The sequence below is a fragment of the Frieseomelitta varia genome, unplaced genomic scaffold (assembly GCF_011392965.1).
Source record: "Frieseomelitta varia isolate USP_RPSP 00005682 unplaced genomic scaffold, Fvar_1.2 scaffold_331, whole genome shotgun sequence".
Taxonomy (NCBI): Eukaryota; Metazoa; Arthropoda; class Insecta; order Hymenoptera; family Apidae; genus Frieseomelitta; species Frieseomelitta varia.
The window spans coordinates 77,685-93,870 of record NW_025110070.1 but is presented as its reverse complement, the minus strand read 5'-3'; the positions used below and the strand labels follow the sequence as shown (position 1 = coordinate 93,870).

The following is a 16,186-nucleotide window of genomic DNA, read 5'->3' as shown; positions in this document are numbered from 1 at the left end:
GAAAGTTTTCCAGCTACGTGGCTCGATTTGTGGCTGTTTATCGTTCTCGAACGTTCAGATATATCTCCAATTCTTCGCGGTTTAAGGATGCCCAACTTGAGCAGTATTTTCAACTTGGAGAGTCTTGATCTTCGATTCACGGTTCGATCGGTTTCGCTTTGAAAACGAGTTCTACGTAGAAACTAACGATGATTGAAACGTTGAATACGAGAATTCGATTTGGAGGATTCTAGATGGCGAAGAAAAAAGACCCACGTGAAATTTCCATAAGTCGCGATTTACGATGCGTATATTTTCTTCGTCAGTTCGGCAGTTTTTCGCGATCATTTCGATCAGAGGAAAATAATGATCATAAAATCCACAAAAATGTGTAAAAGAATTTTAAACACGGCCAAACAAGATTTTGTAAATTGTGCGCTTTCAATGCATAGATAATATTTAGAATATTTAGATTCGGATGACGTAAAAAAAAAAAATCGTTGTAAAAATTATCCGTCTGCATGCTTTTTTTGCAAAGAGATCATTAAAATGTCATGTCATCGTAAATGACACATCTTGTCGTGATATATGCACATTTTTAACTAGAGAATCTACGAGATCTCTTCCAAGTAATTTAAATATTGATTTATTTTTTCATACTAATAAAACGAGGAAATGAGAAATATGAATTATAAATGATGTTTTTCAATCCTGGAGGAGGGATTCTCAGACGTTTACGACGAGCAAAAGCTAATATAGTTTTATGGACTGATTGGGTAGAATTGTTACCTGCGATTTGATAGAAATACAATGACGTTCATGGGACAAGTGTTGATCTGTTGTTTATATAATGGAGCGTTTGACTAATCCTTTCAATCGTGCTATTACGATTATTGACGTTATTAATTAGACTAGAACTAGCGTGTGGCTTCAGTAATGAACTAAATACTACAATATTCTACTTGTACTCTTAATTTTAATATGAATAATTCACGGCGGTGTATTCGTCGGAAAAGTATTATATTCTATGTATCATCGAACGTTGATTCTTTGTAGCATTCGCTAACAAAGATTCGGCGTACAATTGGAAATAGGGAGTGTTGTTGATTCTTGTTGAAAATGGTAGATGAGTTTCTTGAGTGTCCAATCTTTTAAATCTTCTGGGCCTCATTGGCCAATAAAAATTTGTTGAGTGATTATTACATAATTTACATATTTTTTTTATCAGTTCTATGTACTCTATATTATTTACGACGATTGATTAGAAAAATATATTTATATTAATTAAAAGAAATACGAAAATTTTTAATGAGAACACTGAGCTTGTTTTTTTTTTCTTAGATATCATTCCATCAATATCTGGTTTGATGCAGGTAGTAAAATTTTTCTTCTTATTTTATTGTTTATCGTGTGCCTTATATAGGAAAAGATCTGTTCTGATATAAGTACTCCTCAAAAGGGACATGTTCGTGAAGTGCTGAATATTTTTCTTCAGGCAGGTGTAGTTTGTAAGAGTTTAATAAAGATACTTGGAAATAAAGTTTTCCTTGAGTTGTATATCTGATTGCAACTCGATACACTCCATTTGCATGTTCGCTGGCATATTGATATCTGATAATTGACATATTGATATCTGATAATTGAGAATGGAGTAGCAATTATGTCATTTCTCTGTTGGCTCTTGGAAATTATTCGTAATTAATTACTCTAACACTAAATTTAGAAAAAAAAAAAAGATTATTCGTGGTTAAAATCATTCAAATAAGAAAATTCTTATTCGATTATTCCAATTTTGGTTATACAACGCAGGCCGCATGAACCCAAGGTCTGTGCGGCTCATATAACGCGGATTGCACACACACACACACACACACACACACCTGCTTTAAATGATCACCAGTTTTTACAATATGAAGATTGTCGTTCGGTTTGTCTGAATGCTCAAGCGCGACGTAATTATTCGGTTGAACCCTCCGTGAATATTGTTATCCCGGATGGAAAGCAAAATGCGATCTATACACGGAATCGAATGGATACCGGGCCTATACAGAGTGTTCGACGTATATATGAGTCACGTGAGAAATGGAATGCATGAAAATATTGATGGAGATTGATAAAATATTGACACTGCATTTAAGGAACGCGCACGCGCGAGAAAAAGGGCGCCATTAGTTCGTTAAAACGTAACACGTAATGACGTTGGCACTCGGTGCGTATTGGCGAAAAGTTAACTAAACTAAAATTGAACGTTCGCCAAAACGTTAGACGAGAGTTACTTATTCATAGCTCGTTCGTCACACGTAAATCCATATTTTTTGCCGATTTTTTTTTAACATCCGGAATCCGAGCGTCCGTGTTAATTTGCTGTGAATGGCGCAACCCGGAGAACTCGCGATTGATTTGCAAATTACGGCCACTAATCTGGCGTTAAAAGGAAGCAAAGTTTTCTGGACGATCGTTTGCCTGACGAGTGTGTGTGTGTGTACGTATATGTTGTCGGTGGGTGTGCGATCCTCGTGCACGAATTCACACGGACGCGCTCGACTAAATCTCTGTTCCACTCTATGACCCTTGCCCGGTACCTCAATGGTGTTGATTGCTTATCTGAATATGCATAATCGCGGCGATAATGACAGCGCTCGGCCAAACTTCGGATGCGTCGCGCATATGTAACTAGAGAGCAATTCCCTTATGCCGTATCCACCGGATCTGATCGTGGACAATGAAACGGTTCCGGTACTGTTGCCAGCTGTTACGGCCCGTTTAATCGTTTCGAGCTGGCTAGCTAGCTCGGTGTCATTCGGTTTCGTTTCGATCTCGTTTCGATTTCGTCCCATTAATACTTCTACCGGTGTACGCTCGGCGTCGGTACGTGTATTTCTCGCTAGTTCGGCTTCTTCTTTTTTCTCCTTTTGTTTTTTAAATAAAAAGAACGAATGTTTCAAGCGTCGAGCGGACACTCGGGAACCAGGATCGAGGGAAACTAAGTTTAAATTACAAATTCGAAAGTTTCCCGATTCTGGAAAGGGTCCCAAGTTCGCGCAGCCTCGAATGTCGCGAACGTTCGTTCGGAAAAACTGACTGGACGCCGTTCTATGTAGAGGTTTTTGCGGTTGGAAGTATGAAACCGGAGAACGTCGATAACGGTGTTTTGAGTGGTTTCTCGAATTTTACATCGATCACGAGAGGTCTCGTGATTCCTCGATTTTACGATATCGCTGTTGAGAAACTGGAGAACGCTCGAACGTCCTCTTGTTTGATCGAAGATAATGCGATACGAAGTTAGGTTCGTGTTTTAATTTGTTCTGACATCTTGAAATTGAGGATACGCTTCTCAAGCGTGAACGTCAAGAGAACAAGTTGAATGAAATAAAAAAAAAAAAAAAGAAAAAAGAAAAGAAATGGCACTCTGGCTTCCCACATAGAAATATCTATGAAAATTAAAGAAACTTCAACTCGGGGAAGAGGGCTTGCCTCGCTTCGTGGTCTTTCGATTCGTTTAAGGTTGGTCCGATGTTTTCTATAAAAAAAAAAAAGGAAGGCCGCTGCACTTTAAGAGTTGTAGTGAGAGTCTAAGTTTCAAATGGAGTTCTTATTTAATCCCGAAGCGGAGAGCCAGAACTTCTCGATTTCGAGTATACCAATTTTACTCGTGGTTTTACGGCAAACGAATTTACATCTCGACGCGAGATATAACGCCGCGTTCGGAAAAAGTACAAGCAGCTACGAGTTAGGGAGCTTTAAGCGAACTTCTTATCTATAAGTTGCCCGGCCTGCGATTTAATACAACAGCTTTCAAGAGATAATGCGCGGCAGGACGAAAACCTCGAATTTCGTGAATTGTAAATTTCACTCGAAACTGTGAACTTCTTCTCTTTTTGCTATCTCTGTTGAGGATAAAAATTCAACATAATTCTCGAGACTCCTCTCCCCGTCGAGGAATCGATTTTTAGATCGACTTGGCGCGACGTGGCCGTTGATCATCGGTCAAGCGGATGTTCCGTCATTAACTTTTCTAATTTTTATGGAAATGTGTCGTACGTAACGCGATCGCGAGCCCGTTGCACTGGTAATTTAAATTCCTTTATCTTCGCTGCTTTTGAACGATGCGCCCGTTGCGAAGGGATTAAAAAGTTTGCCCGAGTAATTTCGGTGAAATCTCGCGGGGAAGGTGGCTTCGTCATCGTCCAATGTCTCGGCTGGAACAGCAGTCGCCGGTGCACGCATGCTCATAAATTCCGAAAAATAATTTGCATGCCACCGCTATGTAAATAACGTCACACAGGGTGCAAAGAACAAGTGTTATTTAAACACTTGAATCATTTTCTTCCACAGCGCGTAATAGCCGGCAATCGTAAATTACATTTTTTTTCTCCTCGAGAGAAAATGAAACCGGAATAATAATCTGAAACAATTTCGATCAATTAAACATTCGAGAGATATTCTGTACGTTGAGATTTTAAAGGTATTCTAGTGTGAACTTTCGAAAAAAATCGATTTCTCTTTTTCGGCATATTCTTAAGGGATATAGTTTCGAAAATACAGGTCTCTGTGACCTTACATGGGAACTCTTAAAATTAACGAACTTATGGTTGTTTGAAGGACGCGACGATCAGCGTCATTGTTACCGCAATGCTGAACTTTAAAGGCATTTCTCTGGAAACTATGTTTTTCAGAATGGTGTCCATGATATCTCAAAATCTACTTGACCAATTGACTCAAAATTTTAAGTACGCATTTAGTACATGCGTGACTATAGCTACCTACCAAAATCAACCAAAAATTTTTATTTTTCATATTTTTCAGGCCTCCGAAATTTAACAAAAACATGAAAAAATCGATAATCGAATTTCAAAGTATCGCCACTTTTTTAATTACCGATTTTCTTCTTTTGTTCTGGTACCTGCTATAGCCAAATTCATATTAATTAAGGAACTTTCACGAGTAAAATGGCCGGAATCATGCACACCGTGAGACGAGAGTATTTCTCCATTCTTGAGAGTATGCAGTGCCAATTTTAAGTTCTTTTGTTCCGAAAAATTTTAAAACGTCGTTGAAATACGTACAAATGAACCTTGTGAATTTGACTGCAAAGGTATAATAGTTGAATGAATGAATGAATGAATGAATGAATCTTTATTTCAGCCTTTCGGCCTAGAAATAGACCTCAGTGCTTTACATTATTCTTTACATTTTGTTTTCCGTTTTAATCCCTTACATCTAGTATTGCATGCTTTAACCTATCTTTATACTATACGCAGACTAATTAGACTAATAGAGAATGATATTTGCACACTGCCTCTACAATATTTCTCTTTGGTACTATACTTTGGTTTGCTACTTTACTTTATTACTGTGTCTCTATATTTAGCTTTCTGTTTCTTTTTCTCTCCTGTTTCTTCTCAATTTTTCTGAGCCAGGCCACGGCTTCCGCATCACCCTCTTCTGCTAGGATCAAAAGGTATAATAGTTCTCTAACAAAGTTAGGATTAAAAAAAAACACTCACTTCATACTCCTCCTTAATGCGAGAGCCTGAGTTCTTGCACGTGCACGATCGTGCACGTTGGAAATCGAATCGAACGTCGAAAAGAATGGCTGCGATTGGAATCGAGCTCCGATTGTTCTTTACCGGAAGTCTTCAATCCCCGGTGTCCGTGCGGAAATTTCCGCAGCGGCGATTAATAACAATTAGCAGAGGACAATTGGCAACGTCAATTACCCGATTTCGTGTTCGTTGATAACGTCCATTGTCCGTAAATTATTTACGCGTTGACCGGGTAATTAAAGGGCAATCGCGTAATTGCAAACGTCAAATGAATCAGCGCGGAGGACAATGGACGACCTGACCGACAAATCGGCAAAAATCTTATCTTATTGTTATTTGCGTTTACAGGAGCAATCGACCAATCGGATTTCTGTTCGGACAAGGACGATGGACGTCTCGGTACAGTTCGGACAGGGCGAAGTTATAATAAATTCAAAGCGAACGAGAACACGACGCCGGACGATTTTGCATGGAATATTCCATGTACAAATTCAAAGCGCGGTACTCAAGCGGCTTTAATAACGCAAGCGTGTATGTGTGTGTGTGCGAAACGAAATGTAAAAACAAGCGAGACGAGAGTGACTTTGGAGCGTTGAACACTTTTAAATATCCTCCTGTTCGTTCGACGTTACCACGTCAGTCGATCTTTTTTACTCTCGGTAAAAATTTCCTGACCTTTGAACAGAACGCCACGCTCCCAGCCGTTTCAATACGCCGCGTTTATTTTACGAAAATTGTGTGCCGGTGAAATACAAATGATTGAATAATAATTTCCGACCACATCTTACCTAGAATATCTTGAATATTTATGAAATATGCGGACGAATCTGTATGTATGAGTTAATCACTCGTAGAGCGAACACTTGTTCAAAGTGTCTGTTGAAAACAATTTATATTACGGATACGCGATATTTTGTTCGATTAAATAGAAATTGACTTGTGAAATTCAATGACTGAACGCAGATGCTGATCCAAAACTTATTTCGTTACGGAGCGAAACGAATTTACACCGTTGAAACGTTAGAAAATGTATTTTGCTAATTGGCACTCTAAACGCGTTATAACCATCTTCTCCAATTAATCGCTTCGAGATCAAACATTTTCATCTAAACGAGCGCGCAAATTGCTTGCAAATCCTCGCGAATGAAAATTACTCGGAATTTCTTACGCGTGCGGGCCGACTCTCAGATTATTTCGCTGGAACGGTCATTCCAATTGAATTTTTAGAATGGCGCGCATGATCGATAAGTTTAATTTTAACCACGCAGTTATCCATGATCGGCAGAAGCAAAACGCAAATTTAATTATCTTTCATCGGCAAGATTTCTGTGACACATTGAGTACTCAAGCACGAAATATCCTTTATCTCTACTTTAATATTAATATTATTTTCATAATGTTTGGAGAATATTACAATGGACTGCAGAAATTTCGGATTCTCTTTGTGTGATGCTTCTCTCGCGACGAGTTCTTTGAAAAGCCTTTTCTACTAATAACAATGACACGTTATCTTCCTTTTGCGCAACGCAACGTATGCTTTCTATCGAGTATTAATTAATTATTTTCATTTTTGTCGCCAATTCGAATATTCTTCCCGAAGAACGAGTACATTCTATCCTTTAATATACGGGATAAAAAAGGAAGCAAACGTGCGCAAGTACGTATCGTGTTGTTTGTCATAGGCTCTGTATATTAATTTCATTACCAAGCTCACTGGATTGAAATCGCTTTACACTCCACTGTATAATTATTTCGTTGTATTAATTGGCACGTTTGAATCTCTCTCTCTCTCTCTCTCCCCTCTACTGAAAATTAGTGCTTCCGTAAGAAACTGTTAGTCGTAATTACACGATCCTGGAAGGTAAAACAATGTGTTTCTTCTGATAATATTGTTACTGAAACTTCAGTAACACCACGCACATCAGGAGGAAGGGGGGCTCGCTACGTTTACCAAACTTTGCAATAAAACACGGCGAAGCATTAGTCTGGAAAATTCGAAACCTACAGCTACAGGATAATTTATGAAACCGGTTTACCAATATTTGCGTTTAATCGCACGAAAGCGTTCGAAAAGGGCCGGAATTCTTCTCCGGGCTGGCAGAGTTTCGCAACGAGTTTTAAGTTGCGTTACACGTTAGCCTCTGTGTAAATAACTCGTAAATATTGAAAGCCACGTTCCTTTCTTCGTTTCGTAACGCGAACTTCGGAAAAGCCTGCGATACATATTTTCCTGTTTTTCTTTTTTTCTTTTTTCATTTCTTTCTTCAAAGAAATCTCAACCTGGTGGTTACGCGGTCGATTTTCCAGCGATTGTTAGCACTATTTGTGCATTAGCACGATGTCGCATTGACACATTGTCGTTTGTTGCATAATATACAGAAATCAGGAACCAACGTTTCTCACGTGTAACACATTCTCTTTTTGTTGCAGAACTAGATCGTTTATTTTTCACGAACAAGGATGACGAAACGACGAAACGGTTTTTTTTGGAAAGTAGATGAGAGATTTTTATCCATCTTTGACCGAGAAAAAAACGCTGTCCCTGGGAAATCATCGCGTCGGAGTGACGTATGCTTGAAACAAACAATTTTTCTGAGAAACACAATTAGCCAAACGTGTGTCAAAATAATATTGTTCATTAACTAGTACGTGTGATCGTGATTCTCGGAAGTGATTGTCGACTGCGTTTGCCTTTCGTTTCGTCATTCTCGACGTCATCCCGAGACTGAGCGACCCTCCGGAGGAGTAAAACCGATCGGACGAATTCGGAGGCTGGGCATACGGTTGGGTATAAAACACTCGATCGGCAGCGAAGCCAGCGTCAGTCACGCTTAACTTCGGTTTCCTGCACGACACGAGCTGCAAACATGAAGGTAAGCGCTACTTTTTTTCCTCTTCCCTCTCTATCCTCTCCTCGTCCCATCGGCATTATCCAGAATTTCTTTTTATTCCATAGTCTCCTTCAATAGCATCTGATTAATCTTCGCCACTAGTTCAAATATAAATTTAACGCGACTCGTATTTTTACTCGCCGTGCACGTGTTACATATGCGTGTCTCTTATCATATTTATTGCGTTTCTTTCGCTTCTATTCGTGGAAGAATATCGTGTGACTTGGACGTCACGATACTTGAAAAGTCAGATCGCTATTTGCCAAGCGCAAAATCGTAGAAAATGCACGCAAATGTATCCTCGCGATCGTCAGGCGGAAAATCTAATGGTTTGTCCTTGTTATATACATACGTATAACGCGAGAGAATGTAATTCGAACATACGTTGGAGGATCGTCGGAAGCGATTAACACCGGTGCAAAACCATTTAACGCCATAACTGCAAGGAGGCTGAACGTCTTCCGCACCCCATTAAATTGTCACGCGTACGTCTGCTCCGGTTATCGCAGATGGCAGAAGAAGATTATCTGCGCGCCGCTTATCGAACGTCGTTTCCGCGAAACTACGCTACAGGTACCGGGTCCAATTTGAGAGAAAACCACGCTCACTTAAATTCGGGACACGTATCCACCGTGATCCGTTCCCACCGTTTGTTTTCGCAAAATTCCGACGTGTCTTGCCGCACGTAAGGAGAACGAACCGCCGTGAATATTTCTCGTTCCTCAGCGGTTCAAGACCTCTCGAAAGAAAATTGTCGGGCCTTCATCACGGCGACTCTAGACTCTGGTTATCAAAATTGATAACCAATCCAACCGGTTCGAATGTTTCACGTTCACGATTATCGAATACGTCACCGTATAAAATCCGCTTGACACGCACACGGAACCGGAAACTGCCACCTTTTACCAGTCGGTGTTCGTTCCCGCGCGTGCATTCGCCGCGGTTCTGAATGAAATTAGACCGCGAATCCTCTCTCTTTCTCAGTCTGAAACTGAAACGATTTTATTTCGTCGACACGTACCGAGGCTCTCTGCGTTGACTAACGCGAGCCCCGAAACCTTCGTTTCTGACCGTATCCTCCTATTTACTTTGTTCTTCGTAATGCTCGTTCAAACATTGACACGTTAGTTTCCATTCCGTAGATCGGATTCGCGCAGTGAAAAAAAAAAAAAAAAAAAAATGTCCCATCGACATTCGTCCAAATCGGATCATCGTTTTGCTGGAATTTTTGATTCCTAGTTCCGCCACGTTATTAAATATTAAATAAAATTTTTAAATAAATTTGATCCGGTTTAATGTAAATAAATAATTTTATATAAACTAAAATTTTTATCTAAAAATACTTTCCAATTTTTATCTAAAAATACTTTTATTATTTATACGACTTGTTCCTATCAGGGCAAATTTTTACACCTATTAATACTTAATTCAATAAAAATAATTAAATTAATTTACTATTAAATCCTCTTTCAAATTATCTAAAAATTAATTATCTAAAAATCAAATTTTATTAAATTTTAATTTAATATTTTTATTTCAGATTAATAATCTAAAAATTTTATTAAATTTTAATTTAATAAAATTTAATAAAATTAATATTTATTTAATAAATTTTATTAAATTTTAATTTAATATTTTTTATTTCAAATTAATAATCTAAGAATTAATTATCTAGAAATCAAATTTTATTAAATTTTATCAAAATTAAAATTAATTATCTAAAAATCAAATTTTTTATAATAACTATATTCCGGTCATTCTCTAATCCCGGTCGATGAACGAACACTCTCGTTGACAATCGATGCCACCAATCTCTTTGGCGATTTATCGATGGAAATATGGGATTGAAGACGGCCAACGTGCACGAACAATGGCGAATGAAATTCTCTCAGGAATATTCTCTTCGGAAAATTCGGGATGCTGGTCAGCGTTTTCCGGGAGAAAAATCGCGCGTTTCGTGCGCCCTGGCTACGAGAGATAAGAAATTGTTGATTCGAGCTCCAAGCCCAATCAACGAGCTTGTCCTGCCCGTTTACGATTCGGTCTCCGGTGGTCGTGGTTTTAATCCGACCCTAATTAGAGGACCTTGCGCGGCGCTCTCATTGACAGTTGGAAATTAACGCAGTCACCGTTTCACCGAACGTACGATTCCAGTCGCTTTGACTCGCCCGTTGGCATTTTAATCAACGATAAGGTTAATTGCGCGGCGATTTAAAAATCATCGATTAATTCGAGGCCGGATTATCCGGCCGGGTGCCGAGCCGAGTGATTCGTCGCCGCCGAATCAATGCAAAAGCGCCGTGCATATTTGCATTCATCCTGCAATCGGCGTCCGAATCGACGACGCGCTCGGGCGTGCCGTTGCTGCACAGCTTTTGTAAAACGTTGTAATGAATTTAATTTAGAAACAACAAATGCCGCTCGAAATTGTTTGACCGACAGCTGGATCACGCTCGACGATCCGTGAAAGTTATTTTCTCTCGCCGGGATTGTTGAGCATTGTGCGTTACGGCGAGGCGTTCGTCGCATTTGTTACGCGAACGGCGAATCGGGCGTCTAGGAGAGGAAAAAAAAAAAAAAAAAAAAGAAAACGAGAAAAGAGCCGCGGTGAAATTTATTTGAGTGAGAGTGAAAGGCGTTAGGAAGCGTTCTCGCTTCGACGTTGTCGCGTTGCAGCGACGCAAGGTTGCGTCATGGGGATTTATGTTACGCGCGCTGCCTTATGGGCGGCGTTGACACCGATTCCGTAATTATCGACGTTACGGCTGTTTAAAAGAGCGGCGCGCGCTCCGCGAGCATTCGCCATCGAGCCGTCGACCATTTCAGTTGAGGGACAGGACTTAACGTCGAGAGGAATCGGCTCCCTCGTTGCTCTTTGTCGTTTGAAGGTTTTCTCAAAAATGATCGGCCGAAAGGGGTACGCTTTCTTCTTGTTGTAAGGAAAGATGGATAAAAAATCTCGCGTTTTGAATCTCGATTCGAGAAATTTCGCGGTAAGAGAAGAATTAGTTAATATTTGCACTCGATTTTCCCTTCTGAGCGGACTTGACCTCTTGCTACGCACGTCGAAAATTTTTTGTCCCAAAATTGCAATATCTTCTCAGTTTTAAGTATATTTAAGTATAATGAATTTATTACTTCTCAANTAATTTCTATCCAGTGATATCATACCGACGAGTTCAAAAAGAAAGCGACGAATTGTTGTATACGGTTTTGGTCACTCGTTACGGTCCGCAATCAGTTGCCAGCGCAAGAATTTTTTTTGTCCCAAAATTGCAATATCTTCTCAGTTTCAAGTATATTTAAGTATAATGACTTTATTACTTCTCAATAATTTCTATCCAGTGATATCATACCGACGAGTTCAAAAAGAAAGCGATGAATTCTTATATACAGTTTTGGTCACTCGTTATGGTCCGCAATTTGTTGCCAGCGCAAGGAGTTAAATCTAGCCAACTTTTTATAATTTGCCTTTTATAATTATAACGGACCTATACATTCGGTGTTGTATGATGCGACGTAGTATATTACAGAAAGCTATAATAACGACGTTGAAAAGAACAAAAAATTTCAGAGGAAGAAGTTTCTAGACAGTCCAGAGTCAATTGACACTCATTGGAATAGTAATTTGCATAAATTATTCCTTCCTATTGCTTCTTACGAAAGTTTAAACAGTGGCGGAGGACATTGTTTTTCCAGAGATTGAAACCATGTGTATTATACTTGCTCCAGCAAACCGGCAATGCACGTTGATGATTTAACTTTAACTTTAAACGATATCACAAGAAAACGAAATTTCTTATTAAATACCATTTGAATGATTAGTTCTGTCTGATTTTATTTGAAGTGTAGCTTCGTAAATGAATCGTTTGGCAGATGATGCATACAAAAACATGTTCTCGAAAAGCGGTCAAATCATGTTTTGCACTAAACATCTGGTATTAAGTACAATTAGTAAGTAGTTCGTGGATAGAAAGTGAACTTAAACGAGTATAATGTATTTCGCTTTCGAGTATTTTTCAATGACACGGGATCCAAAGAGCAATGCGAGAAAGATCTTTTGCGTGATACTGTAACCAGTCGTTAATTTGCGAGTCAAGATACAACTTAACCATCCTTGAAGGCGGTATGAATACGTTATGAACGAATCACAATTTTTGTCGGTTAATCGTCTTCATTCGCGGTGCATAACCAAGCGAGATGCACTCGTCGCTTTTTCATCCCCTTGGCCTTGGCCCGTTAGTCTTGCCAGCGGTAAGAAATCGGTTTGGCAATTGAGTTTGCACTCGTGCGAACGTGTGTTCGTACACATCTTCGCGAGCTACTCGAGCCAGCGAAAGTACGACGAAGGATCGGACGTTTCACGCAGGCTGGATTACGAAAGAACGAGTTTTCCTCCTTTGTTGCCGCGGATTTTTTCATTACTCCAACCGTCCCGTTACTCCTTTCTGCACGCGCGTGACATTTAGCAAGGAGGACATGTTACCGAACAAAAAATCAGTAATATTGATAAATAAATAAAATACTCTACCGGTCCCGCAATTGACAAAAATACGATCTCAAGGCGGTCGTGTAGCAGCCTGCGAGGATCGAGCTTGATTTTCTCTCGAGGAACGCGACCGGTTTCGTTAGAACGATTTCGAGTTGATGGCTGAGAGCAGCGACAAAGGACACGTTGCCGAAGCGTGTCCGATCCTAGATCGCGCGTGGGTATGGAAACGATTGGACAGGATTTATGTGGAGTCGTGAGTCGTAACGGGGCAAGGACGACTTGTCGCGTGCTTAGTCGCTACAGCTGGTACGTAAGCAGCCAGGAACCATTTGAGGTGACCCGGTGTTCGCATTACTCGTGCATGTGGAGCGTAGAAAACGGGATGGCTGATCAGAGTTCGTGTGCTGCGTGGAATCGATTTAACTGTGAATTGTCGCTGTGTAATCTGGTTTCGCTTAGATTAAGTGCGCAGGAAATACGCGGGGAGAGATCGGGTAAACGGCTAAGTAGCCTAACGGTTGTCTCTTAAGTCTGGATTTCGCGATGGCCCTCCCACCCCTGACTTTCCCTTATGTATACGCGTTCAGCGTTCGTTAACGCGCGTTGCCTCGTCCCAACGGAGCGAGTTTGCGTCAAGTTGCGGATTAAAGCCCGGGTTAAATCTAGATCAGATCTTGATTAGATCAGTGGAATATTAAATTTCGATATTATCAAACCGGCGGATAGCGCGGGCGGGTCCATCGCTTCTGAGAGCCACTTAACCGGGATCGCGTTACTAATTGCGTCCTATTAACTGTCCACAATCAGATTCACCATTCTGTTACATGCTACTCGACCTTTCGTGTCCGACTTATCCGATCAAACCTCGTTCACCTATCGTCCATCCAACGACCGACGAAGCCTTTTAAACGAAACTCGTAGGTATTTCTTTTTTTGATAACGTCCAACCGATCTTCAATTCTCGCGCGTCTTTTCATTCTCTTTCATTGATTAGCGATTATCTCGGCTATGATTTCATTGTGCAAAAGCAGTTTTCAGATGAATTAATTTGTAAATGTTGATGAATTAATTAATAGATAATATAATTAAATCTAATCATTAGAAATAATATTTATTATTATATTTTAATTTAAAAAATTAATTCTTTTATCAGACATTTAATGTTATATAATAAGCTAATATAAGCTTTTAGGTTCATACCCTAACGACAAATTGAAAAATTTGTATATAATTATTTATTATATTAATTTTTTAAATTAAATATATATATACATATTATTTATTATTAAATAAATAAAATAATAAAATTTAACTTTTTTTTATTATATTTATGTATAATTTTATTAATAATAATTAATAATTTTACAATAAAATGAATTATTTATGAATTTTCAATAATTTTACTAATTAGATTATTAAATATTATAAAAAATTCTACAAAAATAATTAGAATTTTATATCATTCAATTTCATCATTATCATCTTTATCGTCAGTAGTTCTAGTCACAGAAGTTTGATTTTCTTGTTGCAAATGACTAACAATAAGAGCCAAAGGAACGTAAGGCTTGAAAATATATTTTATTAAAATATTTGTTATTTATATATACATGTACTTTTTAATATATTTGTTATATAAATATACGTATACTTTTTAACAAGTCTCGCACATAGTATAATAATGTTTGTTGTCAGATTTAACATTTTTTATTTTTCTGAATTCTTCTTCTGGTATTCGCGTATCGTATATTTTTGATGTTCGTGACGAATGTTTTCTCTCCTGGGACGAATCTTCTTTTTTTTCAATTGTAAACGTCGCATTATCCTCTGACCACTGCCAAATTAGGCAAATACAGTCTGTCTCCGCGTGGGGCAATTCGTCTACAATCTGGCAACTCCCAACAGTAAATTCTTAAGGTCCACATTGCGTCCACATTTGTTACTGTTACATATGACTTATGTACTTAGTGACAGCGAGGTTCGATGCAGAACCTGTTTCTAAATTTGTTCGTTGATACTCAAATTCATTCAAGATGTAGAAGAAACGCAATAAATATTTTGGATTATTTGGAAAACACGATCTACATTTTCCTATCGTGATATTATTTATTATGGTAATAAATCTTTGACGCACCTTTGATGTTCTTCCGTATTCGTTTCTCTTATTTGTTGCTAATAGTAATAATTTTTAAACTCTCGATACTCAAACTCGAAACTCCCGAAATTTGAAGTATTGGCTTTATTTTATAGGATTATTTTTATTGTACCTTTATTTTATAGGATTTTTTTATTACAGGATTATTTTATAGGAGAAATTACACATATTTCTAGATTTAATCGATTTCTTCCTTTTTTTGCCGAAAAGTCTTTCAGAGTATATTATTAATGATAATAAGACATCTTTCTGTTTTTTTTTTATCATTTAATTTGGACACTTCACGTTATCATATAAAAATTACGATCGCGTGCGATCTGCTTGTGATCCTCAAAAAATAAAAGCATCTCGTGCCGTACGTTCGAAATATATAATCATACGATACAAATTATCGTGATGTCAAATATTCTTTATTCACGTTGCAAACGATTCTTTGTACATTGATCTCATACTTTCTCTTATCGGAGTTTCGAAGAGTTTCGAAAAGTTTCGAAATCAGGAAAGAAGTACGAGGTTTCCCGAATTCCCGAAACTCGGAACTTTCTTGGATTTCGAGGAGTTCCGAGATTCCGACGTTTCTGAGAATCGATCCCTTACCGTTACATGCTTACTTATATGCATTTAGTGGTAACGAAGTTCGATGCAGAATCCATTTCTAAATTTGTTTACTGATACCCACCCATCTAACTGACTAATTCAACGTTTGTTCGTCGAATTCCAGTTGAACAAATGACAATCCGAGTTCGGTCTTGGTACGCGAACAGGACCAAATTTGTTCAAGAGATAGCGCGTTAAATACACTTACTTCGGAGCGGCCCACTTTACCGATATTCGTCACTCGGTTATACAGGGTGTTTGAAGACAAGTGGGATTCAGTTGAAAAAGAAAGAATGAAATTTTTCGTTTTCGGGAAATTCGAGTTTATCAGGTCTACTTGAATTGATCTACTGTAGAAGTCGTTCATCTTATTGTAAGATATTTTTATACAGAGCGCGTCGGAATAATGTGTGCAACAAGCGGGCAGGGGATGATTCTTCGCGATAGAAAAAAAAAAAGGAAATATAATAAGAAAAGAATGTAGAATACAATTTTTGGATTTGAGGCTTCGTTTTCGAGGAAAAGTCGA

The 16,186-nt window shown here is 38.5% G+C and overlaps 1 protein-coding gene across 1 annotated transcript in view; it reads left to right on the top strand.

The window, feature by feature from the left end:
* The first annotated feature begins 8,241 nt into the window (after positions 1–8,241).
* Positions 8,242–16,186, top strand: part of LOC122530145 (ejaculatory bulb-specific protein 3-like) — a 20,933-nt gene continuing 12,988 nt past the window's right edge. The window contains exon 1 of the mRNA XM_043656838.1: positions 8,242–8,398. Coding sequence (XP_043512773.1) covers positions 8,393–8,398 — 6 coding nt within the window. The 5' untranslated portion in view covers positions 8,242–8,392. The remainder of the gene's footprint in view (positions 8,399–16,186) is intronic.